The 25,850-nt window shown below is 43.3% G+C and overlaps 1 protein-coding gene across 1 annotated transcript in view; it reads left to right on the forward strand.

The window, feature by feature from the left end:
• Positions 1-524: 524 nt before the first annotated feature.
• LMTK2 (lemur tyrosine kinase 2) overlaps positions 525-25,850 on the forward strand; it is a 95,803-nt gene continuing 70,477 nt past the window's right edge. The window contains 1 exon segment of the mRNA XM_046668054.1: positions 525-1,157. Coding sequence (XP_046524010.1) covers positions 1,061-1,157 — 97 coding nt within the window. The 5' untranslated portion in view covers positions 525-1,060.

The raw sequence follows: 25,850 nt of genomic DNA on the forward strand, positions 1-25,850 counted from the left end.
AGAGAACGCCCCTCGGAGCCAGGCCCTGCGTCAACCCCCTGGGACTCTCAGCTGACAGGGGCACAGTTCCGTCCTCGGGGAGGCTTACAGACACAGAACAATAAAACATGGCAGCTGGGATAGCAGTGTATCCAGGGCCTGGGTGTGGCACTAGGAGATGCTAGTCATTTCTCCTGGGGTTGGGAGGGGCCTTCTTAGATGACGTCATCCTTCAGGTGAGTCTTGACCTAGGAAAGGGAGTATGCCAGGTGGCCAAGAGACGACAGGAAGGGCACTCTTGGCCAAGGAAACAGCTTGAGCTCAGGAGCTGAGTCCATGGGTGCGAGGGGAGAGGCATTCTATTCTTGCTAAATTGAAATAAGCCCAAAGCTCCTTGATGGCTGGTAGGATGTGTTAGGTCAACCTAAGGAGAAGAGCCTAAAATGCCTAGGACAAGTAAAAAAGGCACTCGACAACACAGTCCTATTTTTACACGTTTTAAAATACCGAGAAAAAAAATCCAGGATGGATTCTGGATGCTTTTTACTGTCTTCTTTATACTTCTCTGTATTTTTGAATTTAAAATAATTGTCGGCATTACCTGCTGCCCATGCACTCCCCGGTCTGCAGGGGGCGCACCGGCGGCCACCTTCCCTCCGCCAGGACGATGGGTGGGGCCTCGCCGGCCAGTGTGGGACTGACGATTGGCCGGCTGGGCTGTCTATCACGGCGTCCCGCCCCCCGCCCTACGTCACATGACGCAGCCCATCATGGCGGCGGGAGCGCGGCTGTCCGGGCCCGCGGCTCCGCAGGGCTGCTGCTGTTGCTGCTGTTGAGAGGCGGCGGCGGCGGCGGCGGCGCAAGCAGCGGGCAGGCGGGAAGGATGATGTTTCTGTGGCCGGAGCGGCGGGTGCGGATCAGGAGCCGGGCTGAGGTTTGGCCGAAGCGACGTGTGCTCAGGAGCAGCCGGCGCGGGTGCCGCTGAGGCGGCTGAGGGAGGCAGGACCGACTGACGGACGGACGGACGGACGGACGGAAGGCGACCGAGAAGAGCCGGCCCCGGGGCCGCGCCGTGGGCGAGATGCCGGGGCCGCCGGCGTCGCTCCTGCTGCTGCTGCTGCTGCTGCTCCTGGCCGCCGGCGGGGCCGGCGCCGCGCCACTTCCGCAAACAGGTGCAGGTGAGCGGGCCGGCGGCGGGGACAGGGCTGCGGAGGCGCTGCGACGGGGGCGGCCGCGGGAGGAGTCGGGCCTCGGCGCCGAGGCATCGGAGGGCCTGCCGGGGCGGGAGGCCCGGGGAAGCGAGCGAGGAAGCGATTAGGGAGGTTTCTGCCGCAGGAGCGGGGGGCGGGCTGCCTCTCGAGGGCCGAAGCGGGGGCGAGGCGAGGAGGTTGGGGATGGGGAGGGCGGCGAGCGGGGTGGCACGACCGACCCCTCCCGGGCCAGGCTGCAGTCCCGGCTCTGGACCTGTTGCCCGAAGGTCCTCAGCCTCCATCCCTTCCTGGCAGTTCTGCTTCCCTTTCCAGATGTCACCTGCCTCCTGTGCGTTTCTCACATCTTATAATAAGCACCGTTTCTTAGCCCTAATCACACTCGAAGGCAAATGACTCGGAGTGCTGTGCGGAGTTTCCTTCGCTCCCTGCAACTTGTTCTGAAGTTGTAGATTGATTTTAGACGATGTGCTTTTTATTCGGATTGAATCTCTGGGGATGAGAAGGAAACAACTCTATAAATATTTCTATTTTGGGAAGCCCGTGATTAGAGCAGCAGCCTTTGAATAACTATTGACAAAATGGCCCGACGGTGATTGAAGTTTCTATTTTAGCTACATCAGTGTGTGATTTTCTTTTTTTTTCTCCCCGTTTTCTCGACGTCGTCTTCATTTGTGGTTTATTTTCCTAGATAAAACTTCAACCCCGGAAAGCATCCCAAGTTGGGTCATTATATTTAAAGGGAAAAAAAAATCCAGGCTAATTTGCCATTATCATCTGCTGCTTATCTTTGAAATGAGGGGAGACTGAAATTTCATAGATTCAGGGAATTTCTGAGTTGGAAGAGATTTTAAAGAATATTTAGTCTAATTTCTTCGTTTTGCAGTTGAAGACTCTAAGGCCCTGGGGGTCAAATGATCTACCCAGGGTGACACAGCTAACTTGTAGGTGGAACCACAACTAAACCCCAGGTCTTAGATTCCCCTAGTTGTGTGATTTTTCCACTTCACCACTTCATCTTGTAACTGTTTAGGAATACTCGTGAGGTCAAGAGTTATTTTAGAATGATGTTAATTGCATACAGAATGTGGAAGTTACTATCCCCAGTAAAGACACATTTTGCAAACACATCTACAATGAAAACTATATATAATTGTTTCCAGGGTTACACCAGATTATGTCACTGAGTACTCTTTAGTTGAGTATTAACTGTTATCATTGTACTATATAATGTATCACTAAATTTCTGCCACTGCCTTTGATCAAATATTTGTAAGGTGAATTCTGTTTTCTGAGTTGATAAGAAGAGTGAATATTATTAGAAGTGTATAGGCAGCCTGAGTAAGAGTCACAGAAAGTATCGAGGAAGTTATAAAAGACTGTATGAGAAGATATTGATATTGATGTTGAAAGATACTGGTGGTGAAATTGAAAATTAGCACTAGAGAAGGATAGTGGATAAAGAGTATCTGTGTGAAACAGATTCAAGAAGTTTCCAGATGACTTTGCACTTACTCGAATTTTTATATATTTTCAAAAACAGATTCTTTGTGGGAACCTATGGAGATGTGTCTGGCTGTAAACCTCTTAACATGTTTTTAGTTCCATTCTTTTGCTATTTTATGGAGATATGAATCATAAAATCTAAATTTTTTTTCGGTGTGTTGTAAAACAAAGCAATCAGGAAAATTAATCCATAAATAGAAATGTCAAATTGTGACATACATAAAGCATAAGGAAAGATTTGGTAATTTATAGCAGCTTTTGCAGATTTCCCCTTCATGTTTTGTTACTGGAGAGTATATGGTTAGACATGTAGCATATGTAGACAGGTACGTAGGATTAACTTCTGTGGAAAAGACCCACAGTCACACGTAGATTTGGGAGTTGGTCTTTCCATTCAAAAGAGATTATAAATCCTGGTAACTGAGGTATATTCATGACCAAGATGTATTAGACCAAGAAGAATAAAGAAACCTTTAAGCTAATCTTGATAAGTGAGCTCGCTGGTTAAGAAAGAGGAACCCTTCCTGACGTGTATAGTAGATAAAAGAGCGGTTAAACGTCAAACACTTAGTAGCGCTCAAGCTTTTGATTATCTGGGGGCCTGTGCTCCATACCAAGGTAGGGCTGGTCATTTTCAAATTAAGGCCAGACCCAATGCATAGGGTCTTTTGCCTCCTTGGCCGCCTTCTTCAAGTTCAAACTACTTCAAGTTCAAACTGGTTAAGAGACCCTTGGAGAAAGCATGGGTTATCAAAAATAGATTGGAAAAAAATACTTGAATTTTATCCTTTGCCAGCCCATTCGCATGGGGAAACAAATGAGGCAGTTAACTAAAATCCAGCGTTTAGTTGAAGTTCATCTATCCAAGATTTCTTTGTCATCCAAAATCATTTCTAGGTTCAGAAGTTGGAAAAGATGTTTATCCGTTCTAGCATAATAAAGATTTATAAATATGTGGATTGCCTTTGCCCATCAGGCAAGAAAGCGTTTCTTGGTTGAACTTTATTTTGGGCCTCTCTCTACCGCTCTGGGAGTTCCTTACCGCCCTCTCTGGGAGCCTCTTTTCCTGAGAATCTGTATTTCTTCAAGGGCCTTTGTTGTTGTGTAGCCTGAGATCTCGGTCCTCACTAGGAAGCTTACATAAAGGGAGAAAGTGCACTGTTTGCACGCACACTTAAATTGCTGAACTAAGTTAAGAAATTCTTTTCTCCAGATCATGGTTTATCAGATCATTCTTCTCTTGAAAAACACGTATGTGCCTCTTGTAAGATTATTGGGATTCGCACCGTAAGGGCAGATCTGGTGCTTGTCTGTGTGAGGGCATTCCTCTAAGTCCAGTTTGTGATTAATGTTAGGATAGTGGTTAGACAAGGAAACCCACTTCTATTGTTCTGTGGTATATTAGGTCACGGAGTACAGAGGAAGCTCTTTAGCAGTTCCAGATAAAGGACCTCACGGAAGTCTGAAGCCGGTGGGACTCAGCTACTGATTAAACAGCGGCTTGTGAAACCGAGCCTCTCGTTTTAGATTAAACAAACCGACTTGTATCTTGAAAGAGATTTCTGAAGTAAGGGAAGTGCTTTCTAAAGTGCGAGTTTTTCTGTTTAACAGCTTTGGAGAAAATAAAATTATTTTCAAAAGGCTTCCCATGCAAATGATTTCAGGATTTGTGGCTGTAAGGCTTGAGATTTTGACCTGGGTCGGGAACGCTGTAATTGCTTTCAGTTGGAGATATTTTTGGGTTAACTAAATATGCTCATTTGCAGCGTCATAGGAAGTCTGTCCAGCAATTTTGTAGCTGATCAGCACTGAAGTTATCAAATCCCTGCGTTTTTGCTGATATCAATGTGCTGACTGTTCATGCAGTTCTCTTGAAATTTCGAGAGTCCTTGCGCCCTCTGTGTCCCCTGTGGGCTGTGTCACTTAGATAACAGCTGTACATATAATAATAATTAGAAAAAGACTGTAATGTAAATAAGAGATGGCCAGGGGTCTGAAACCGTTAAATGAGTCCTCAAAAAAGGTGTTGTAGATGGACATATAAAAAGAATGTAACTTTTCAGCCTAGTTGAGAAGAGAGGCATGGACCAATCACGGGAGGGGCAGGTATTGTAGACAGATCTTGCACTTTGGAGTCAGCCTGGGCGTGAGGCCTTCCTCTGCCACTTCAATAGCTTTACGGCCTTGGGCCAGTTACTTGACCTCTTCAGGCATCTTAGAACTCACCTGTTAAAGAAGGACGTTAATAATATTTACCTAAGGGTTGTTAGGAGGTGAGGTAGTGTCATGGTGGTATACCACGGCTGCTACAGTTTGGGCACTCAGCAACATGGAATTCTTCATTGCTTCCAATTTCTTGGTAAATTTGGTGGGTTATCATAGAATTGACTAAGGGTGGGTGGTATGGCTTCAAAGAAGGAACTCAAAGTGGCAGCTGCTTGTCATGGAATGCATAGAACTTACTGGATTTAAAAAAATCTTTGTTACTCAAAATAACTTGTTATATTGGGTGAAGAAGAGATCCTTTAGAGAGAAATCTGGCTTGTTTAAGTATGATATGTAGGACGGTATTGTTACTTCTTGAAATTCATAATGTTGGGGAATTATACTGGAAATTTGAAAGATATGGACTAGTGTGCTTTTATGTAATAAACCTGTTTTTAAACGTCAAGATGACTAAAGCTCTTGCACGTGAACAATTGCTGGTTTTAATTTACTTAAAGGAATCACGAGCAATCTCAGTTGAGCTGATCCCAAACGAAATCGTATACTTGCTCAGGGCGTCCCTGAAGGCAGCCGGTGAATTGCTTTCTCTCTTTTAAAATCATGTATTTTTGCAGTCTCTTAGCTGTGCTTTATTCTTTTAAAATTTTTTATTTATTGCTCAGACGCGAGGAGAGGAATATTATGGAAAGGGGAAGCTGGACAAACATTCCTGGTGGTCTCAAAGACTGCTACACCTGGGGTCGTTTTTAGATTTGATTCTCAACTTTTCTGTGAATCTGCACATGAAGACACTGTCAGAGAAAGCTGCGGAAATATGGTAAAAATCAGTGTGTTGAAGCAAAATATTGGCGTGAAGTATTTTTAAATTACAGCAAGTGACTCATTTGGAACCATGCTTTGGCATTACGCTTATTTGCCACAAAGAACAGGCATATCAGAAAAATAACCTCAGTATTTCAAAAAAGTTTTTTTGCAAAGGTTAGCACAGTGCAGAGATCCCAGATTTCGTTTGACTTCACTGTGATTCAAGTGGGAAAGATGAGAACTCTTGACGCCAAACGGCTCAGGTGCCTGAAAGCACGACACGGTGAGCGCCTTTCGTTCTCCCTGTCCCATCTGGGTCTAGGCCGGTGCTCTGCCGTTTCTCCCGACTATGAAAGAGTGACATGCTACTCTTCTGCTTTCCCGGGGCTTTAGTGTGTTGGTGGTAAACTTAGATTTTAGTTTTGACAGTTTGGCCGATTTTGCTATATAATATGTTTGTTTTCAAAGGCATAAATTACCGTCACATCAAATAGAAGTGCCAAGACCATGTGATGTGGTGTGGCTCGGATAGCCCCTGGCCTCCAGCATCTGCCCCCATTTTGGGAAGCTTTGGTCAAGGGAGGTCATTGCTGCGGGATTTCTGCTGTCCTGCATCTCTTGGCCCTGCCTCCACCCTCCGCCTTTCATGGCCCTTTCTTAAGAGCTAAGTTGATCTCCTTACAGTTTGCAAAATATGCTGTGCAAATTCCCATCTTCCAACTCTTCACATGTTCTCTCTGTTTGTAACTGCCTGACTTTTCCTTGCATCTCTAAGTGCTGTCATCTTTTTCTTTCTTTTCTTGCTTTTTTTAAACCTTTCTGCAGCCCCAACTTCCGTACGAAGACCTTTCTTCTTGCCCAGTCCTTAGAGATTCCTACCCCTAGTGAACTCCTCGAGTGTTTCCTTGTGGAACAAGATGTTCCACGGGCTGCAGGATGAAAACATTGGAACTTATGTTTTTATTTATTTTCATTTCATCTTTTTAAACTTTTGACTTTCATGACTTTTTTAAGGTATAGAATTTATTGATACACCAACATATTTTTATGGTTTACAAGTAAGTAAAATTTCATGAAATGGAAGGAATATAAAGAAAATTTACGGATGGGCTATGAGATCAAAAAGGTTTGGATTCATTGTACCAGACTACCTTTTGCACTTAGCAAATACCACTTGTTTCTTTAAGTGCTGTCTCTTCACCTGGACTGCAAGGACTGTGTCTTATATCCTTGGTATTTCTAGTGTTTGCGTGGTACCTCACACTCTAAGTTTGTGGGTGTTGGATGATGAAGATGATACTGGAGAACTGAGTTCACCCGACCAGTACTCCAGAGCGTGTGGGTGTTAAAAGGAGAGGGTGTGGCTTAGAGCCTCTCATTGTGCTGCAAACTTTACTTTTCATCCAGCCATAGTCCTTTGCCTGGAATGAGGCCCTTTATAGTTGTTTTGTATTTAATAATAAACGTTTTTTTAGAACAACTTCAGATTTACAGAAAAGTTGCAAAGCTTGTACAAAGAGTTCCTGTGTTTCCTCCACCCAGTGTCCCCTGTTGCTACCATCTTACATTAGTGTAGTGCGTTTCTCACAGCTGGGGGCCAGTACTAATATTGCAGTATTGTGGACTCAAGTCGACAGTTTATTCAGATTTCTTCACTGTTTCCATAATGTCCTTTTTCTGTTCCAGGATACCACATTACATTTAGTTGTCGTGCTCCGTAGGCTCCTCCAGTCCGTTTCTTGTTTTTGATGGTCTTGACAGTTTTGAGGAGTACTGGTCAGGTTTTTGTAGACTATCCCTCAGCTGGCGTTTGTTTGATGTTTTTCTCCTGATTAGACTGAGGTTGTACATTTTTGGGAGGAAGACCACGGGATGAAAGTGCCATTCTCGTCAGTTCATTTCAAGGGTGCATGCTTTCAACGTAACTGGTCACTTGGCCACGCGGCTCGGGTGCCATTTGTCAGCTTCCACCATTGTGAAGTTGCTTTTTCCTCCCTTCTCCGTACTGTACATTTGCACGGCCCGCACTTAGGTGCTGATGAGTTATGCTCTGCCCACTTAAGGGACAAATATCTGTATAAACGATAAAAGAATTCTTCTGTATGGGAGATTTAATTATCCTCCCCCTTTTATTTCCTTATTCAGTTATTTATATCAGTATGGACACATGGATATTGATTTTACGCTTTGGGTTATGATCCAACTCTGTTATTTATTTTGCTCCTCAGGTTATACCAGCCTTGGCCCTTGGGAGCTCTTTCAGTTGGCTCCTATGTCCTGTTGATATATCTTTAGCTTTTTTTTTTCTCCCCAGCACTTCCTTACTTTCTGGTCCTACAGGAAGCTATAGGCTCATTTTGTATACTCCCTCCTCTAGCCCTCGAATCAGCTGTTTCTTCAGGCTGGTTCCTTTTGTTGAAGAATGATGTTAGAAACCACGATCACGGCACTGGATTTGCTTGCTGCTACTGGGACATTTATAATAGGCTTTTGATCCTCTGCCTCCTATATCTAATGCAGGTATTGGGGGAAAGAGAGAGAAAGTGAGTGAGAGAGATTTTGGAGGGACAAAGGGCCTCTTAGAGACAGATGACTTGGAAGGACCCTGCCCCTGTTTTCTCCCTTTCACTTGACCACCTGCTAACCAACTATTAACACCACCATAAATACTCTATATCCCGTGTTTGCGATATGATAATATTGGCAGGGAGTTATTTTTATTTTTAGAACAATAGATTTTGAAAGGTAGATTGATTTACTCTCTCCAAGAGCCACCTAATCGCTAAGAATATGAGGGAAACCTCTGGGGCTTCAGGATTTAGTTGGAATTATTTTAGGGGGTCTATCTCTTGCAGAGAACAGGGGGGTGGAAGAGGCTGCAGACTTGCTTTGACCTGTTTACAGAGCTTTTCATTTCTTTTTTCCTTTTCATTTTTTTATTATGGAAAGTTTCAAACGTAAACAAAAGTAAAGTAAATTAACATGATGAACCCTCCTGTGCTCATCACCAGTTTTTGATTTACAGTCAGTCTTGTTCCCCTGACCCCTTCCCGCTGGCCTGGCCCCCATTGTTTTGATGTAAATCCCAGCCAGAATGTCAGTTCAGCTGAAAATGTTTCAGGAAAAAGTAAAGATGTTTTTATAAAAGAGGAGCGCTTGCATCAGGGTACCTAGGTCTTTGCAGAAATGCAGATTTGGGGGCCCCAGGCAAACCAGCTGAATCAGAATTCTGGAGGTTGGCCTGAAAATCTGCATTTATAATACTTTTCTGGTGATTTCTCTGCCCCCACACCACAAATGTTCTATCTTTTACTGAGAGACAAAATAGTATCAGTTATTTTATAGAAATCAGTTGGCTTGTGTAAGTAGTGAGACTCAAGGAAGGAAGAGCAATTTAAAATGTAAAAATTAATGTCAACACCTAAAAGCTGAAGAGATCTCTACTCCCGACCATCATATGTGAATATTATTCTGAGGAATCTTCTTGGGAAAAGTACGTATGGTATAACCACAAAGGAATTGAAACACTCCAGGGCCGAACACAGCTCTAAATACCTTTTTTTTTAACTTCAGCCCTTTCTCTAGACGTCAGTATAAATACTAGCCTCTTTACATTTTATAAATTTCCTGTATAAATAATCAGTAAAAACCGTGAGCTGGTAGCCTGACAGTCAGATGCCGGCGCTGGGAGCTGAGAACCTCGTGGTTGTAGACGTGCCAGCCTGGACTGCCAGGGTCCTGCCCACTGCAGTGCAGACGAGCAAGGAAGCTAAGCTAGAGCAGGGATGACGCGGGGACGTTCTTGATGCCCCAGGTGACAGACGACACACTGCAGTGTGAGAGCCCCTCATTCTTGATCTGTACAGTAACTTGCAGGGTTACTTCTTGCCAGTATAATATCATGTCATTAACATCTTGCTTTAAAAACGTTTCTTTTTCTAAGCTAGTTTATTTTGGAATAGCCTAGAATTTGTAGCCTATTTCATGTTTTTCAGTAGGTACTTTTTTTTTTTTTTAGCTGTTTGGTTTATTTTGATGTGTTTGTCGTGCATGTATTAATAGGTACAAAATATTCTTATGATGAGCTAAAGAAAGTCAATATTTATCTCTGAAACTGCTACATTAGAATGATTGTGTAATCAGTTGGGTTTGAATAAGAGCATCATAGGCTCATGTACTAGTACAGATAATTCAGGACTCTGTTTTTTTTGGCAACTTGTATGCCTTGGATAGAAGAAAAGAATTTAGTCATAAGCATCTATGATAGTGATTTTTCAGAGAGGTTGCTCTTTCCTTTTGAGGAAGGTTAGCCCTGAGTTAACGTCCGCCACCAATCCTCCTCTTTTTGCTGGGGAACACTGGCCCTGAGCTAACATCTGTGCCCATCTTCTTCTACTTTATATGTGGGATGCCTACCATAACATGGCTTGTCAAGTGGTGCCATGTCCGCATCCGGGATCTGAACTGGTGAACCCCGGGCCACTGAACCGGAACGTGTGCGCTTAACCACTGTGCCACCGGGCTGGCCCCAGAGAGAAGTTGCTCTTATCCCACAGTGAAGCCACTGTAATTTAAGTTTTAAAAGCTCATGTGTTTTTTTTTCCTCCATGAGTCCATGTTCCAAGTCCATCTAGAAAACGTCTTTTTCCCTTTTTTGCTATACTGAACAGGAGGCTTGAGTTTGACCTGGTCTAGTTGCAACCTTTAATTATCGGAAGTAAATCTGTAAATCTCTAAGACATCGTGGACTTGGAAGATAGAGGGCAAGCAGTTTGCAATGATTTTGCACATTTAAAAAATCTAGTTTAACCAACTAGTGATTGTAGAATTTTGTAGTTTCAGCTTCCTATTGCAAAACCGCAGTGTTGTGATCTATTGATTGCCTCTCAGATTAGCCTCCAAGTTTGAAGTATTTTTCACACTGAAATTCTTCCTCAGAACCCTCGAATTCAACCTGTGCCCCTTTCAGAGGGAGACCAAGTCGTCTCCCTCCTTCTCCCGGCACTGTGCCCTGTGGAGTGTCGGCAGCAACTGTTCCCTTTCAAGGATGCGGCCTGCCACTTACAGCACTCAGCCCCGCTTGACTCTGACTTCAGACTGTTATTAAAACGCAACACCCGGACACTGATTGCTAGTGAGACACTGAAAAATAACAAACTGACCGAAATAGTCCCCTGGGAACACGCCACCAGAGGCCTCTTGCCAGGGTGCAATCCAGAAATCTGTGATTTCACTTTGTTTTCTTTAAGAAAAATAAGATTAACATTAATAAAAGATCTGATTACCAATATTAATCCTATAGGCGCTTGGTAGACTCATAAAATTTTGGAATTATCAAACCTTGGCTATAGAACCTAGAGCTGACGTACCAGTAGACAGGTGCAGGAGCTGAGGCCTGGAGGAGTGAAGTGGCGGCTTCCACCCCACGCTGGCGGTCAGCGGCAGGCCTGGTTCTGGAAGGAGGGATCCTCACAGCCAGTCCCCCCGTTCACCAAGGTGTGGCCGTGGACTGTCAAGAATGTTTGTGTTAGTGTGATGCACGCACATAGACTCATTCCAGGCATTTCTCCCCTTGATATTTACTTCTGTTACTATCGGGAAGTACGGAGATGAAATTTAAACATAGTTGTCATATAGTTGATCCTTGAAGTATTAATAATAATTCCTTATTGAAAATTAGGAAAGTAAAGTGCTAACTTCCATAATTAGGCTCCAGAAACCACATTCATCTTTTAACTTGTAAGAATAACAGTTTAGTTTCCATCTATGAAATGAAGTTACACTGTTTAATGAAAGGTGATAAAAAATATTTCTGACTTTTAAAAAATGTAATCATAAACTTATAAACGTTTGTTTGTAAACATGAGAAATACTTTAAGCACCATTGATTTCTATGGTTTTGTGGAGATATGGACCCTCTTAAGATAAATCTGCTGGATGCCGTGGATCCCAAGAATAATGTCCATTAGCAGATATTTTGTGTATACATTCAAGATTCACATACAGGTATTAAAAAGCTTAAGTGGAGCTGTAGACAAAGGTCATTTTTCTCAGCTCTTTAAGACTGTCTCTTGATTTGTGCCCTTGGTCCCATCCTTTCTCAGCTCCAGCTTCCTTCTGGGGCGTAGGCATCAGCAGCACGCCTGCTCTTTCATCTTCCGTGTTTCCTCCTGGACCCTTTCTCTCAGTTAATGTGTAATAACAGTTTGGTGTATACAGTAGTCCCCCCTTATCCACGGGGGGTACAGTCCAAGACCCCTCGTGGATGCCTGAAACCTCGGACAGTCCTGACCCTATATGCTCTATATTTTTTCCTATAAGCATACCTGTGATAAAGTTTAGTTTCCCAGTTGGGCACAGTAAGAGATTAAGATACCGTAATGAAAGCCGTGTGAATGTGGTCTCTCTGTCTCTGTCACAGTGTCTCACTGTACCGTACTCACCCTTCTTGTGGTGATGTGAGATGGTGCAATGCCTACATGAGAGGATGAAGCGAACTGAATGACGTAGACTTTGTGACGTAGCGTCCCAGGTGGGTCACAGCGGGATGGCTCGAGATTTCATCACGCTACTCGGAACGGCGGCCACTTTAAAACTTGGGAGTTATTTCTGGAATTTTCCATTTATTTTCAGACCGTGGCTGACTGAGGGTAACTGAAACCACAGAAAGTGAAACTATGGTTGGGGGGACTACTGTATATTTTTCCAGGGAGCTTTATTCTACTTTTGAATAACTTTGTGAGTATAAATTCTCAGGAATAAAAAAAAAAAGTGAACCATTTTTATGGTTCTTTTGCTACTAATCGCCATATTTCTTTCCATGACACTGTGAAATGCTTTCCTCCTTTGCCTTCCAGGCAGCGTGCACCCCTGTGTCTCCATCCGCCTCTACAGCATCCTCTTTCCTGTTTGTCTGCTTCTTTGTCCCATCCCTTAAGTGTTCTTTGCCATCTCCTTGGTCCTCTTTTCTTTTCCGCTTCCTCTTCTCCTTTTCTCTATTGTCAAATAATGCATGTAGATAGTTTAGAAAGTGAAGGTTTTCCAGGGCTTGGAATGAAAGTAGCAAGCCCCTGTACTGTCCCATCCCATCCCACCCCACCCCACCCTATCCCATCCCTGCTGTCTGCTCCTCGAGGGCATCGTCTGGCAGCTCTTTTAGCCAGGCTGCCAGACAACATGCTTGAACCCCTGTTTCTTGGTTTAAGTCGGCACTGAATTTCTGCTGTGGAAGAAGAGGATTTGTATACTCATACACTTACATACACACACTCTTCTCCTTCTCAAATACTTATTTACACTTTTTGATTAAATCACTATTCAGCGTTGTATATTTATGACTCCAGATACTGTTCACAGCTGACCCTATAGTGTTGTTGGTTAAATTTCTTTCACATCTTTTGTTTTCCCTAGACTTGCCCTTTGTTGTCACTTCCTTAGTTCCTCATGAATCTGTGCTGATTCGCCCCGTGCTCCTCAGCGGGACTTTAAGTCTCCTCTCTGTGCGTGGCTGGGCTGTGTGGAACCCACTGTGCCCCGCGCCAGACTTGGAATGGTGGCTCTCCGACTGCCTTCCAGTGTGTGGTTGCGAGGTCTGAGGCCATCTGATTTCCTTTCCTGTGTGGCCTCCTCTCTTTGGATGGAAGCTTTTAAGATGTGATCTTTGAATTCTGAAAAGTTGCAAAGCTATGCCTTGATGAGTCTTTTTCCATCCATCCCATTCGTTAAGATGGATACTCAGTGGGCCCTTTGAATCTAGAAAGTTGTGTCCTTTAGTTCTGGAAAAATTTCATGCAGACACACACACACACACACACGCATTTTTTTGGAGAATTATCTCCTCTTCCTTTTCTTTGTTCTTTCCTTCCAGAACTTCTGTTAATTGAGCGTTGGACTTCTTGGAATGAGCTTCTCTTCTCCTTTTGTTCATCTTTTTGTCTCTTTGTTCTCCTACATGAGAGCTTTTCTTTTTCCTAATACATTTTGTTTCCACGAGTTTCCACACACACACACCACATTCACACCTTTAAAGTAGCATCTTCTCAGAGTGTAATATCACTTCTTATTTCTGAGGATGTTAATTATAGTTGTTTTATTTTAGTTTTTTTTTTTTAACCCCTGCATTGTCTGCTTCTTTCAAGTCCCTTTTTGTCTATTTGGGTTGGTCACTATCTTTTACCTTTTTTTTTTTTTTAATCCTTTACCTTTTTTAAGGAGGGTTTTCTCAAATGTCAGGGAGTCCTTGAAAGTCTGCCTGTGTTTAAGAGTGAGGGACGCTGATGGGACGCATGTCCTTTCCCCTCACATTCCATGTCACGTGTGTCACTGGGTCCTGGGCACTGCCTGCTCTCACCCCCTCCGCTGTCTGTCATGGAGCGTAGGAGTGTGCACGCTGAGCGTCACCACGTAGGAGCTGTGTGACCTTTATCTCTCCATTGCTCAGTTTCTTCATTTTAAAATGGGGCTAAGAATAGTACCTACCTCAGAGAGTTGTTGTGGTGTTCGATGAGTTTAGAATAGTGCCTGGCAGATAGAAAGCACCGTTTAAGTATTAGCTATTTTTATAACCGCCCAGACCAAACTGCCACCGTTTCTTGCATGAATTATTGTAGTATCAGAAATGTGTTCCCTGATCGCTCCGGGTGAAATAACCTCTTCCTCTCCCCTGCTTTATTTTTGCACTTTGCTTATCACCATCGGAGCTACCATGTATTTATTCAGTTGCTTGTTGTCTGTCTCCCTGCGCAAGAATGTAAGCTGTGAGTGCAGGCGCTTTGGTTTTTCAATTCTGGATTCCCGGAACCTATGGCAGTGCCTGTCCTCTAGAAGAGGCTTAGTAAACATTTGCTGAGTGAATGAACGTGCTGGGTGGGACTTGTTGGCTGGCAGACTTCACAGTAGGATGATGAAGCGACCATTTCCATAAGAGACACCCTCCCCCATAGCTCTTTTAGGTCTTTTATTTTGGGCTGGATACCTGAGTGTCTGGAAGCACCTAGTTATATTGGGTAGATTGTCACTGGGTTTATTTTTCTGTATAATGTAGGAATATATCAGTGGGACCTTATCGGATAGGACACTGGAGTAAATCTTGTCTTTAGGCCATAGTACCTTGTCAAGGTCAGTGTTGTAAGCAGTTTCTGGCTTAGTTATGAAGATAGTACTTAAAAAATAAGGCTTAAGGGGGCTGGCCCCGTGGCCGAGTGGTTAAGTTCGCGCGCTCCGCTGCAGGCGGCCCAGTGTTTCGTTGGTTTGAATCCTGGGCGCGGACATGGCACTGCTCATCAGACCACGCTGAGGCAGCGTCCCACATGCCACAACTAGAAGAACCCACAACGAAGAATACACAACTATGTATTCTTCGTTGTGGGTTCTTCTAGTTGTGGCATGTGGGACGCTGCCTCAGCGTGGTCTGATGAGCAGTGCCACAACTAGAAGAACCCACAACGAAGAATACACAACTATGTACCGGGGGGCTTTGGGGTGAAAAAGGAAAAAATAAAATCTTAAAAAAAAAAAAAAAGGCTTAAGTATGGAGAAGTTTGAACATAGACAAAAGAGTATAATGAATTCTCTGTACCTCTCCCCTCAGTCCCAACCATCCCTGCGGCCAGTCCAGCTGCGTCCGTACCACCATCTACTTCCTCTCTGAAGAGGGACCTTTTAAGGACACATCCCCTAAGAATACGTTTCAGTTATATTAGCAAGAATTTAAGTTAGACCTTAGGAAGCTAGAAGGGTCCTGAGACTGTAGACTCTATCAAGGTGTTGTAGGAAATTTTAAAGAAAAAGGCACACATATTTTTATAGGACATTTAGGGTCTACTCTACCTGAGAAGTAAGGAACATACATTTGGGTCATCTCTCCTTTCCTGTTGACCCTGTTGTACAGAAATTGTATTGGCTAAGTGTTATGAACCCAATACTGCCTTTGATTTACCTGCACGTTTCTGCAGATGTCAGTGGAAAGTTGTATGGAAGACAGTGTGTCCTTTCCCTGGACATTAGTGGTACACGGAAGTGGCCAGCTGTGAGGGGAGAAACCCTGGGAAACGGGCCATGAGTTTCTCCCTCTGGGACCGGATGCTGCCTGTTCCTGAGCTGGCTTCCTGGACTTCAGGAAGGTCCTGATTCAGAGCCGGTACAAACGTCTGAGCACTGCGATTGCTCCACAACGTAACTACGCCATCAACTGAGTTACGATTCTAGTTCATAAAATAGCATCCCTGCTGTCGTTCGCCCGGGCTCTGGGTGCATGGTGGGCTGACAGCAGTCATCTAACCCTCACGTTCTTTTGGCCAAACTGTGCCATCTCAGATGAGCTCTTCTGTGGTAGTCTCCATGCTAGGGAGTGTTTTAAAAATTGCAATGAAATGACCCTTTGATAACAGATTTTAGTGGAGTGGCTGAGAGAAACAGGAGCTTCATATAAAATGATCTCATTCACAGGTATTCTCAGTCAGCACTCAGATTATATAACCTTTCTGCAAGTGTGAGAGAACACTTGGGTTGGCTGACCTTGAAAATTGTTTTTGAACAAGAAGAACGCTTCAGTGTCTGTGACTAGCGCATAGTGAAGTTTGTGTTTCTGGGCTATCGGTGTGCTGGCTTCGGGTCTTTGTGGAATCTCTGATTCATCAGCTAGATCATCAGTGCACTATTTACTGTTCTGTGTGCTTGGGTATATTTAGTGCTATGCTTTATTTTCCCTTTCTAATATTAGAATACATTCGGGAGGTTCTAGATTATTTAATGTTACTATAAATAGCTATATATTGTTACATGAAGAGGCAAGGAAATCATTTAGTAACTTAAGATTCTGTGTACAGGAAACCTTTATAATAGATGAGTTTGTAATTTTGAGGTGTTAAATAAAAATGTGTGATCTGCAATGATTGTCTGAATTTTTTTCCCCAAGTAGTATGATGATGATTCATTTTACTAGGACCCTGGGATATAAAGCTACTTGTCAGGATTTTGGAAAAGGAAGATGGACTTACTGGTCCTATCTTTATAAAAAAAAAGCCAGAACTGTCTACTTTCAAAGTAGACCGTGTGAGGCCTGTTTGGAAGATTGCTGCTGCTCAGCTTCCCTGAGTTCTACCAAGTTTTCTTTCTCTAGGCAGGCCAGTGTGCACCAGTTTTCATTGTTAAGTAGACACATTAATCTCTCTTGTGAGTTCCCCGGGGTGAGAGGGCAGAGAGGACAGAAAGCAGAAGAGTTACATGCGTCTCTGACGCTCGCTTTAGCAGTCCTGCAGTCCGTGCCCGTTCCCGACCCACTGCGTCCTGGGAAGCCACAGAGGAAGGCAGCACATACTCGTCTCTGGTGCATCAGGGGTGGACCCCCTACCAGAGAGGATGGCACTCCTAAATTAGCAAATTTACAGTGTATTGGGCGGAAGCGAGTCCCTTTCCACCCCCTGCCCCAGGACCTCAGAAGGCGACTGCAATTGGAAATGAGGCCTTTAAAGAGGTGAGTGGGTTAAAAAGGAGGCCATTAACTCTTTCGTAGCTGAGCTGGTATGACTGGTGTGCTTATAAGAAGAGGGAATTTGAACACACATCAGGGATGTGCACACACAGGAAAGACCATGTAAGGACGCAGCAAGACGATGACCATCTGCAAGCCAAGGAGAGAGGCCTCAGAAGGAGGCAGCTCTGCTGACACGTTGATCTTGGTCTTCCAGCCTCCAGCCTCTGAGACGGTAGACTTCTGCTGTTTAAGCACCCAGTGTGTGTGGTTCTGTCATGGCTGCCCCAGCAGACTGTACACAGGGTTCAGACTTAAGCACATTTAGGGTCACGTCTTAGAAGGCATCTGTTGAGATTCCTTTTTTTAAACCACCGTCAGAGTGGAGGCCCAGGGGACTTGGCCAACCGAGAGTGGGGCCCCGCTCACGCGGGAGCTCATGGGCTGGGCTTTCTCCTCAGTCCAGCGCTGCCCTGGCTCCCGTGGAGGCAGAGGTGCCTTTGGACTCCTCCTCTGCGAGCACAGAGTGGAACTACTCTGACGGCTACCAGTGAAATCAGACTATGTGGAGAACGGAGTACGAGTGACTAAATAACTCGTTACCGCAGGTGAACAGAAGTTGGGGGAAATCCACTTTTTAAGAAAACTTATTTTTTAAAGAAAGTAGCTTAGTAGTTATACTGCTAAACAGGAATTGCCAAATGGGTAAATAAAGAATGTTTGTGGGAGTTTTTTGAGACGTGAGGAGTAAGTGACAAACTATTACTAGCGGGAAGGAAGAGAACCACCCCAATACAGTGTATGTTAGGGCGTGGTTAGTAGTGGGAGGAAAAGCTTTGCCGAGTAAAAGCATAAAATTATTGAAGGAATGCTACTGTTTTATGATCTTATTTGTTTGACCCTGAAAACATAAGTTTATTCTGTTAACTAGTAGATTAATTGTGGATCTCTCTCTCTTACATCTCTTCCTTTCCTTGCTGAAGCTCCTTAGTTGCTTTCTTTTCTCTTTCTCTTCCCTCGCCCCCACTTCTGACTGAATGCCAGGCACTGTGCCGAGCCCTGGCAGTCATTGGTGGAGTATACAGGCCTGGTCCCTGACCACATTGAGCTTGTAGTCCTGTCGGGAAGACATACGGGCATTTAAAATACACGGTGTGATAAACTCTATGATGGGGAAGTACAGGGAGCGTTGGGTCCCAAAAGCAGGGACTCTGAACTGTGGGACCTCAAGGATGGTTTCCAAGTTGAGATCTGAATGGTGAGGATTAATTAGGGGAGGGGGTGTGTCAACGGGAGAGTTTCCTGGTGGGGGAGAATGTAAACTGAGAGACTTTAAGTGACAGAGGATCTGTCTGGAAGGACTGAGAGAGGTTCACTGAAGGTTGCAGTGGAGAGCAGGGGAAGAGTGTTGAGAGTTAAGGGTAGAGAGGTACATGGTAGCTGGATGATGAAGGATACTGCAAGCCTTCTTAAGGAGTTTGCACATTAGGCTAAAGATGGTGGGAAGCCCCTGTAGAAAATTCAAGAAATAGAAAAGTATATATAGCACCTCCCCACTTTGTCCCCCAGCCACTCAATTTCCCTTCCTTTGGGTGACCACTGTTACCCAATGGTAGCATTGTGTATGTACACACTGTTCTGACCTGTTCTGTTTGTTTTTGTTTTTTTCTTGTTTTCATTTAAATATACATCCTGGAGATGGGTTGAATTGAGTGTCCCCCCCAAATTCATATGTTAAAATCCTAACCTCTAATACCTCAGAATGTGGTCTTATTTGGAGACAGCATCTTTACAGAGGTAATCAAGTTGAAATGAGGTCATTAGGGTGGGCCCTAAGCCAACATGACTGTTTCCTTATAAAAAGGGAAAGTTGGACACAGAGGCAAGCCTAGAGGGAAGAGGATGAGAAGAGACAGGGAGAAGACAGCCATGTACCAGGAGCAAGGAGAGAGGCCCGGAACAGACCCTTCCCTCGCAGCCCTCAGAGGGAACCAGCCCTGCTAACACCTTGATCTTGGACTTGGAGCCTCCAGAATTGTTTGAGCCACCCAGTTTGTGGACTTTGTTACAGCAGCTCTAGCAAACTAATACACATACCTAGAGTAGGCATGAGTATGGATTGTAAATTGTTATATCTACTTTTTTTTCTAAACTTTTATTTAATGGATGTGAAGAAATTATTTAATAAATGGAAAAATTCAAGCATACAAACATGTACAAGACTAGATAGATATGGTAATGAATTCCTCCGTTCCTGTCACCCAGCTTGAATCAGCTTGTGACTGCCCTTTTTTCATACTACCCCCATCACTTTCTCTACCCCCATACTATATTGAAGCAAGTTCCAGACATTGTTACATAGATCACTGTCTCTGAAGGGTAAGGACTGCTTTTAAAAGCATCACTACAGGTGTGGCCTGGTGGTGAGGTGATTAAGCACGCACGTTCTGCTTTGGTGGCCTGGGGTTCACAGGTTCGGATCCCGGGTGCAGACATGGCACCGCTTGGCAAGCCATGCTGTGGCAGGCGTCCCACATATAAAGTGGAGGAAGATGGGCACGAATGTTCACTCAAGGTCAGCAAAAAGAGGAGAAAAAGAGGAGGATTGACAGCAGATGTTAGCTCAGGGCTAATCTTCCTCAAGAAAAAAACAAAAACAAAAACAAACCAAAAAAACGTAACTACGTTACCATTATTACTCCTAGGAGAAATGAATCATACTTGCTTAATATAGTCAGTTATCAGGGTTGAGATTTCCTTGTCTCAAATGTCATAATTTTTTTTTTTTTTAAATATTGGCACCTGAGCTAATAACTGTTGCCAGTCTTTTTTTTCTGCTTTTTTCTCCTCAAACCCCACCAGCACACAGTTGTATATTTTAGCTGTGGGACCTTCTAGTTGTGGCATGTGGGATGCCACCTCAACGTGGCCTGATGAGCAGTACCATGTCCACGCCTAGGATTCGAACTGGCGAAACCCTGGGCTGACGAAGCGGAGCACACAAACTTAACCACTTGGCCACAGGGCTGGCCCCTCATAATTTTTTTTGAGTTTGAATCATGATTCAAATTCCCATACAATTGGTTGGTAAGTCTTTTTACATCCTTTTCATTCCTTCTCCATCTTTCTGTCTCTTCTTGTAATTCCTCAGGTTTTTCTCTCTCTTATTCATAGCCTGTATTTTGCTGATTACATTCTTGTGGTGGTATTTAGTATGTTACACTGTTCTCTTTGTTTCCCGTAAATTGGTGTTTAGATCTAGAAGTTTGGTCAGATACAGGTTCGGTGTTTTGTTATCGTTGGCTTGTTTGTTTCGGGCAGTACTTATTTAGTAGGTGGTGGTATGTTTTTCCGTTAGGAGGCACATAATGTCTGGTTGTCTGCCTTTTTGCCTTATTAGCTGTTGATGTAAATGTCATGTGTCAGGAAATATTCTTTTGGTTTTTTTAAACACTTATTGAGATAATAATGTAATGATAGGGTAAATAATGTAAACATTATTCTTAGCTTGCAGGCCATACCAAAACCAACAGTGGGAGGACTTTGCCCACAGGCTGTAGTTTCCTGCTGCCTGTTCTGGGGTGTAACTACCTGTGGCATAGTAGGAATTATCTGTTTGAGCTTTGTCCCCTCTTCTAGCACAGAGCTCCTAAAACACTTGGAATTTCCTGAGTGATAGGCATGATAGGACATCTCTTGTTATTAATAACAAACCCCTTTCAACCATACCTGAGTTTATGCTAATGAGGTGACTCTTGTGGCGGGGCGGGGCCTTAAATAGCTTCCGGATGGGGCCTGGTGGCCAGAGGAACCAGTCGTGAGATTAGATGTTTCCAACTTTCAGTCCCACCCCTTAGAATTTGAACCACTGGGTAACCAGATAGTAAATATGTACGAGGAAACTCCTCTTTATAAAAGTAGATCAGCTAGTAACTGAAGAAGGAATAACAAAATTAGAATGTCAGTACTTTGCAATCTCTAATGGATCTAGGCATTGGTCATCGTTTCTTTCTGTCTGTGGACCTTTAAAATTTTTTATTTAACCTAAAAATGGATTCACAGGTAACTCTTGAGTTGATTACATATGTGTTCAAGTTCTGATCGAGGTTCTAGGCAGGGATTTATAATGGCTGAATTAATAGTCAGGTAGTACCCCTGACTTACTCTGGGTCATTACTGAGAAATCACGTTCTCCAAATTACCTGTCTGGAAAACGGATAATGTGTACCTACCTCTTAGAGTTTCTCAGGTTTTCTGCCTGTTAAATCAGGGCTAGATATGTGTTAAAATGGTTGGGAAACTATAGAATGAAAGCTCACAGAATGTGCTTTAGAGATGCCAAGAATTTTGTAGTCGGTGTCTTGGGGAAGCATGCTGAGTTGCCCCAGACCTCTCATCATTCTGGAGCTCAGTTTGTAGTCAGTGAAGCTACTGAAAGGTATGGAGACTCTCCTGGCGTTGTTGATGTCTTCTTCAGTAGACGATTGGCTTGAATTATGCATTTCTGAATGCTGCAGGTGAGGGTGTTCAAGGAGAACTGTCTTTCTTCATAGTTTCCTGACAGTTGCAATCAGGAATCTTCCAGCTCGGTTTGTAGTTGACCACTGGGGTGTGGGGATTTTCATTGTAGTTCCTCACATCTAGAATTTACTTCCTCTCTGTGGTTTATGCAAATCTACCTCATCTGCCAGCCTATGCTGGCTTGGTTTGGTTTCTTTGTTTTATGGAAGTTTTTTCTTATTGGTATATAGAGTTTTTTTATTTTTTTTATTTTTTCCTTTTTCTCCCCAAAGACCCCGGTACATAGTTGTATATTCTTTGTTGTGGGTCCTTCTTGTTGTAGCATGTGGGATGCTGCCTCAGCGTGGTTTGATGAGCAGTGCCATGTCCGTGCCCAGGATTTGAACCAACGAAACACTGGGCCGCCTGCAGCGGAGCACACAGACTTAACCACTCGGCCACGGGGCTAGCCCCTGGTATATAGAGTTTTTTAAAGCACAGTGCTTTTGACTGATCAAAAGAAAAATACAGTAATAAGATCGTTTTTAAAAGTGGTAAAATGGATACAATTTTTACTTGAGGCTACCTACTAAATTTCTTAGGTAGTAATTTATGAAGTCCTTTCAATGGGCCTGTGACGTTGAGGTTGAGTAGGCCTTGTGTACATTGAGGAATCCAAGTATGGGAGAGCAGATGCCCCTGCAGTGTCTTAACAGAAATAAGTTCATTATCAAGGTAGGCAAAAGTCAGCACAACTAGTTATTTTTAACACGGGTCTGACTTTTCATGCCTACTTAATGACTCACAAAGGCAACATTATGAATCAGATAATTGAGCTGGCCTTCAGGCAGTTCTGATCACATTTTGCTTTAAATAAATAGTGTGTGATGATGAAAAATTATGGGTGCAAAGAGAGGAAAAAATAATTTCATATCCACTTTGTGGAGTTTGGATGAGAGCCCCGGAAGTATGAACTGGCTTAACTGATGATGATAGACTTCCGTTCAGAGTACTTAGGTTAGTCTGTTTAAGCGTTAAAAGGTAATCTCATTGAGGCAAAACAACGTGGTATCAAGGGGAGCACGCGGGGTTTATACTCAGCAGCCCTGAGCCCAGAGTCTGGCCTTGCCGCTTTCCCACCTTGGGTTCTTGGGCATGTCAGTGTCCTCAACTGTGACATGGAGCTGGTTGAATTCCCTCAGAGGTGTTGTGATGATTGAATGAAATAACACTGCATTTTATCAAATCGCGGATATGATCGATTATGACACACCCTTATTTTTGTGCTGTTAAGAAAGAAGTGCTGCTGATTAAAACCAGCTTTCTTTCCAGTGTAAGTTGTACCTGAAATTCAGGGATGTTAAAATGCAGTGGACAAACTGCATCTTAAAAAGTCAAAAAAATGCCGCATATGTGAAAGTGCTTTGCTATATAAGCGTCAGGAATCATATTTAATCCTCATTATATGAGTGAGGGGAGAGAGACAAAGTTCTAAGAATAAATACCAATAGGTAATGCACAGGCCAAGCTGGATGAGAGAACAGCTAGCAGCAGGGAGGAGTGAAGAGAGTGCTCCTTCTGGGGCTTCCTTTGTAGAAGACGAGCTCTCGGTGGCTCACGGCTCCTCGCTGAGTTGAGTTTTCCAAATGTACACGAGTGTCCCTAGTTGGGGAATGCTTCCTCTCAGTGCAGGTTGACTTCCCTCCCCATTGGCTGCTGAGAGGAATCACCAGTTACTTTCTGTGTTCAGTGTATGGATTTTCCTCTGTCTTAGATTTTGTTGGTTTAGAACTTGCAGATTCTTGACAGTCTTTTTTTTTTAATTAATTAATTAATTAATTTTTTATTTGTATTGAGTTAATGATAGGTTACAATCTTGTGAAATTTGAGTTGTACATTAATGTTTGTCAGTCGTGTTGTAGGTGCACCACTTCACCCTTTCTACCCACCCCCCACCCCACCTTTCCCCTCATAGCCACTAATCTGTTCCCTTTGTCTACATTTTTAAATTCCTCGTATGAGGGGGGACATACAGAGATTGTCCCTCTCTGTCTGGCTTATTTCACTTAACATAATTCCCTCAAGGTCCATCCATGTTGTTGCAAATGGGACGATTTTTGTTCTTTTTTACGGCTGAGTAGTATTCCATTGTATATATATACCACATCTTCTTTATCCACTCATCTGTTGATGGACACTTAGGTTGCTTCCACGTCTTGGCTATTGTAAATAATGCTGCAATAAACATTGGGGTGCATGGGACTTTTGGAATTGGTGACTTCAAGCTCTTTGGATAGATACCCAGTAGTGGGATAGCTGGGTCGTATGGTAGTTCTATTTTTAATTGTTTGAGGAATCTCCATATTGTTTTCCATAGTGGCTGCACCAGTTTGCCTTCCGACCAGCAGTGTATGAGGGTTCCTTTTTCTCCACAACCTCTCCAACATTTGTTACTATTAGTTTTAGATATTTTTGTCATTCTAATGGGTATAAGGTGATATCTTACTGTAGTTTTGATTTGCGTTTCCCTGATGATCAGCGGTGATGAACATCTTTTCATGTGCCTATTGTCCATCTATATGTCTTCTTTGGAGAAATGTCTGTTCATGTCTCCAGCCCATTTTTTGATCGGGTTGTTTGATTTTTTGTTGTTGAGTTGTGTGAGTTCTTTATATATTATGGATATTAAGCTTTTGTCAGATGTATGACTTGCAAATATTTTTTCCCAGTTAGTGGGTTGTTTTTTTGTTTCAATCCTGTTTTCATTTGCCTTGACGAAGCTCTTTAGTCTGATGAAGTCCCATTTGTTTATTCTTTCTATTGTTTTCCTTCTCTGAGAAGACATGGTGTCCGAAAAGATCCTTTTAATACTGATGTCAAAGAATGTACTGCCTACATTTTCTTCTAGAAGCCTTATGGTTTCAGGTCTCACCTTTAGGTCTTTGATCCATTTTGAGTTTATTTTGGTGAATAGTGAGAAAGAATGGTCAATTTTCATTCTTTTACATGTGGCTTTCCAGTTTTCCCAGCACCATTTGTTGAAAAGACTTTCTTTTTTTTATTATTTTTTTTAAAGATTTTTTTCCTTTTTCTCCCCAAGGCCCGCCAGTACATAGTTGTATATTCTTTGTTGTGGGTCCTTCTAGTCGTGGCATGTGGGACGCTGCCTCAGTGTGGTTTGATGAGCAGTGCCATGTCCACGCCCAGGATGCAAACCAACGAAACACTGGGCCGCCTGCAGCAGAGCACATGAACTTAACCACTCGGCCTGAAAAGACTTTCTTTTCTCCCTTGTATGCCCTCAGCTCCTTTGTCAAAGATTAGCTGTCCATAGATGTGTGGTTTTATTTCTGGGCTTTCAATTCTGTTCCATTGATCTGTGCACCTGTTTTTGTACCAGTACCATGCTGTTTTGATTACTGTAGCTTTGTAGTATATTTTGAAGTCAGGGATTGTGATGCCTCCAGCTTTGTTCTTTCTTGTCAGGATTGCTTTAGCAATTCGGGGTCTTTTGTTGCCCCATATGAATTTTAGGATTCTTTCTTCTAGTTCTGTCAGAATTGTCATTGGGATTCTGATTGGGATAGCGTTGAATCTGTAGATTGCTTTAGGTAGAACGGACATTTTAACTATGTTTATTCTTCCAGTCCATGTACATGGAATGTCTTTCCATCTTTTTATGTCATCATCCATTTCTTTCAGAAAAGCCTTGTAATTTTCATTGTATAGGTCTTTCACTTCCTTAGTTAAATTGACCCCAAGGTATTTTATTCTTTTTGTAGCGATCGTGAATGGTATTGTGTTCTTGAGTTCTTTTTCTGTTAGTTTGTTATTAGAGTATAGAAATGCTACTGATTTATGCAAATTGATTTTATACCCTGCAACTTTGCTGTAGTTGTTGATTACTTCTAAAAGTTTTCCAATGGATTCTTTGGGGTTTTCTGTATATAAGTTCATGTCGTCTGCAAACAGCGAGAGTTTCACTTCTTCCCTGCCTATTTGGATTCCTTTTTCTTGCCTGATTGCTCTGGCCAGGACCTCCAGTACTATGTTAAATAAGAGTGGTGATAGAGGGCATCCTTGTCTCGTTCCTGTTTTCAGGGGGATGGTGTTCAGTTTTTGCCCATTGAGGGACACCCACAAATTTTGTAACTGGT

Source organism: Equus quagga, chromosome 7, assembly GCF_021613505.1.
Source record: "Equus quagga isolate Etosha38 chromosome 7, UCLA_HA_Equagga_1.0, whole genome shotgun sequence".
Taxonomy (NCBI): Eukaryota; Metazoa; Chordata; class Mammalia; order Perissodactyla; family Equidae; genus Equus; species Equus quagga.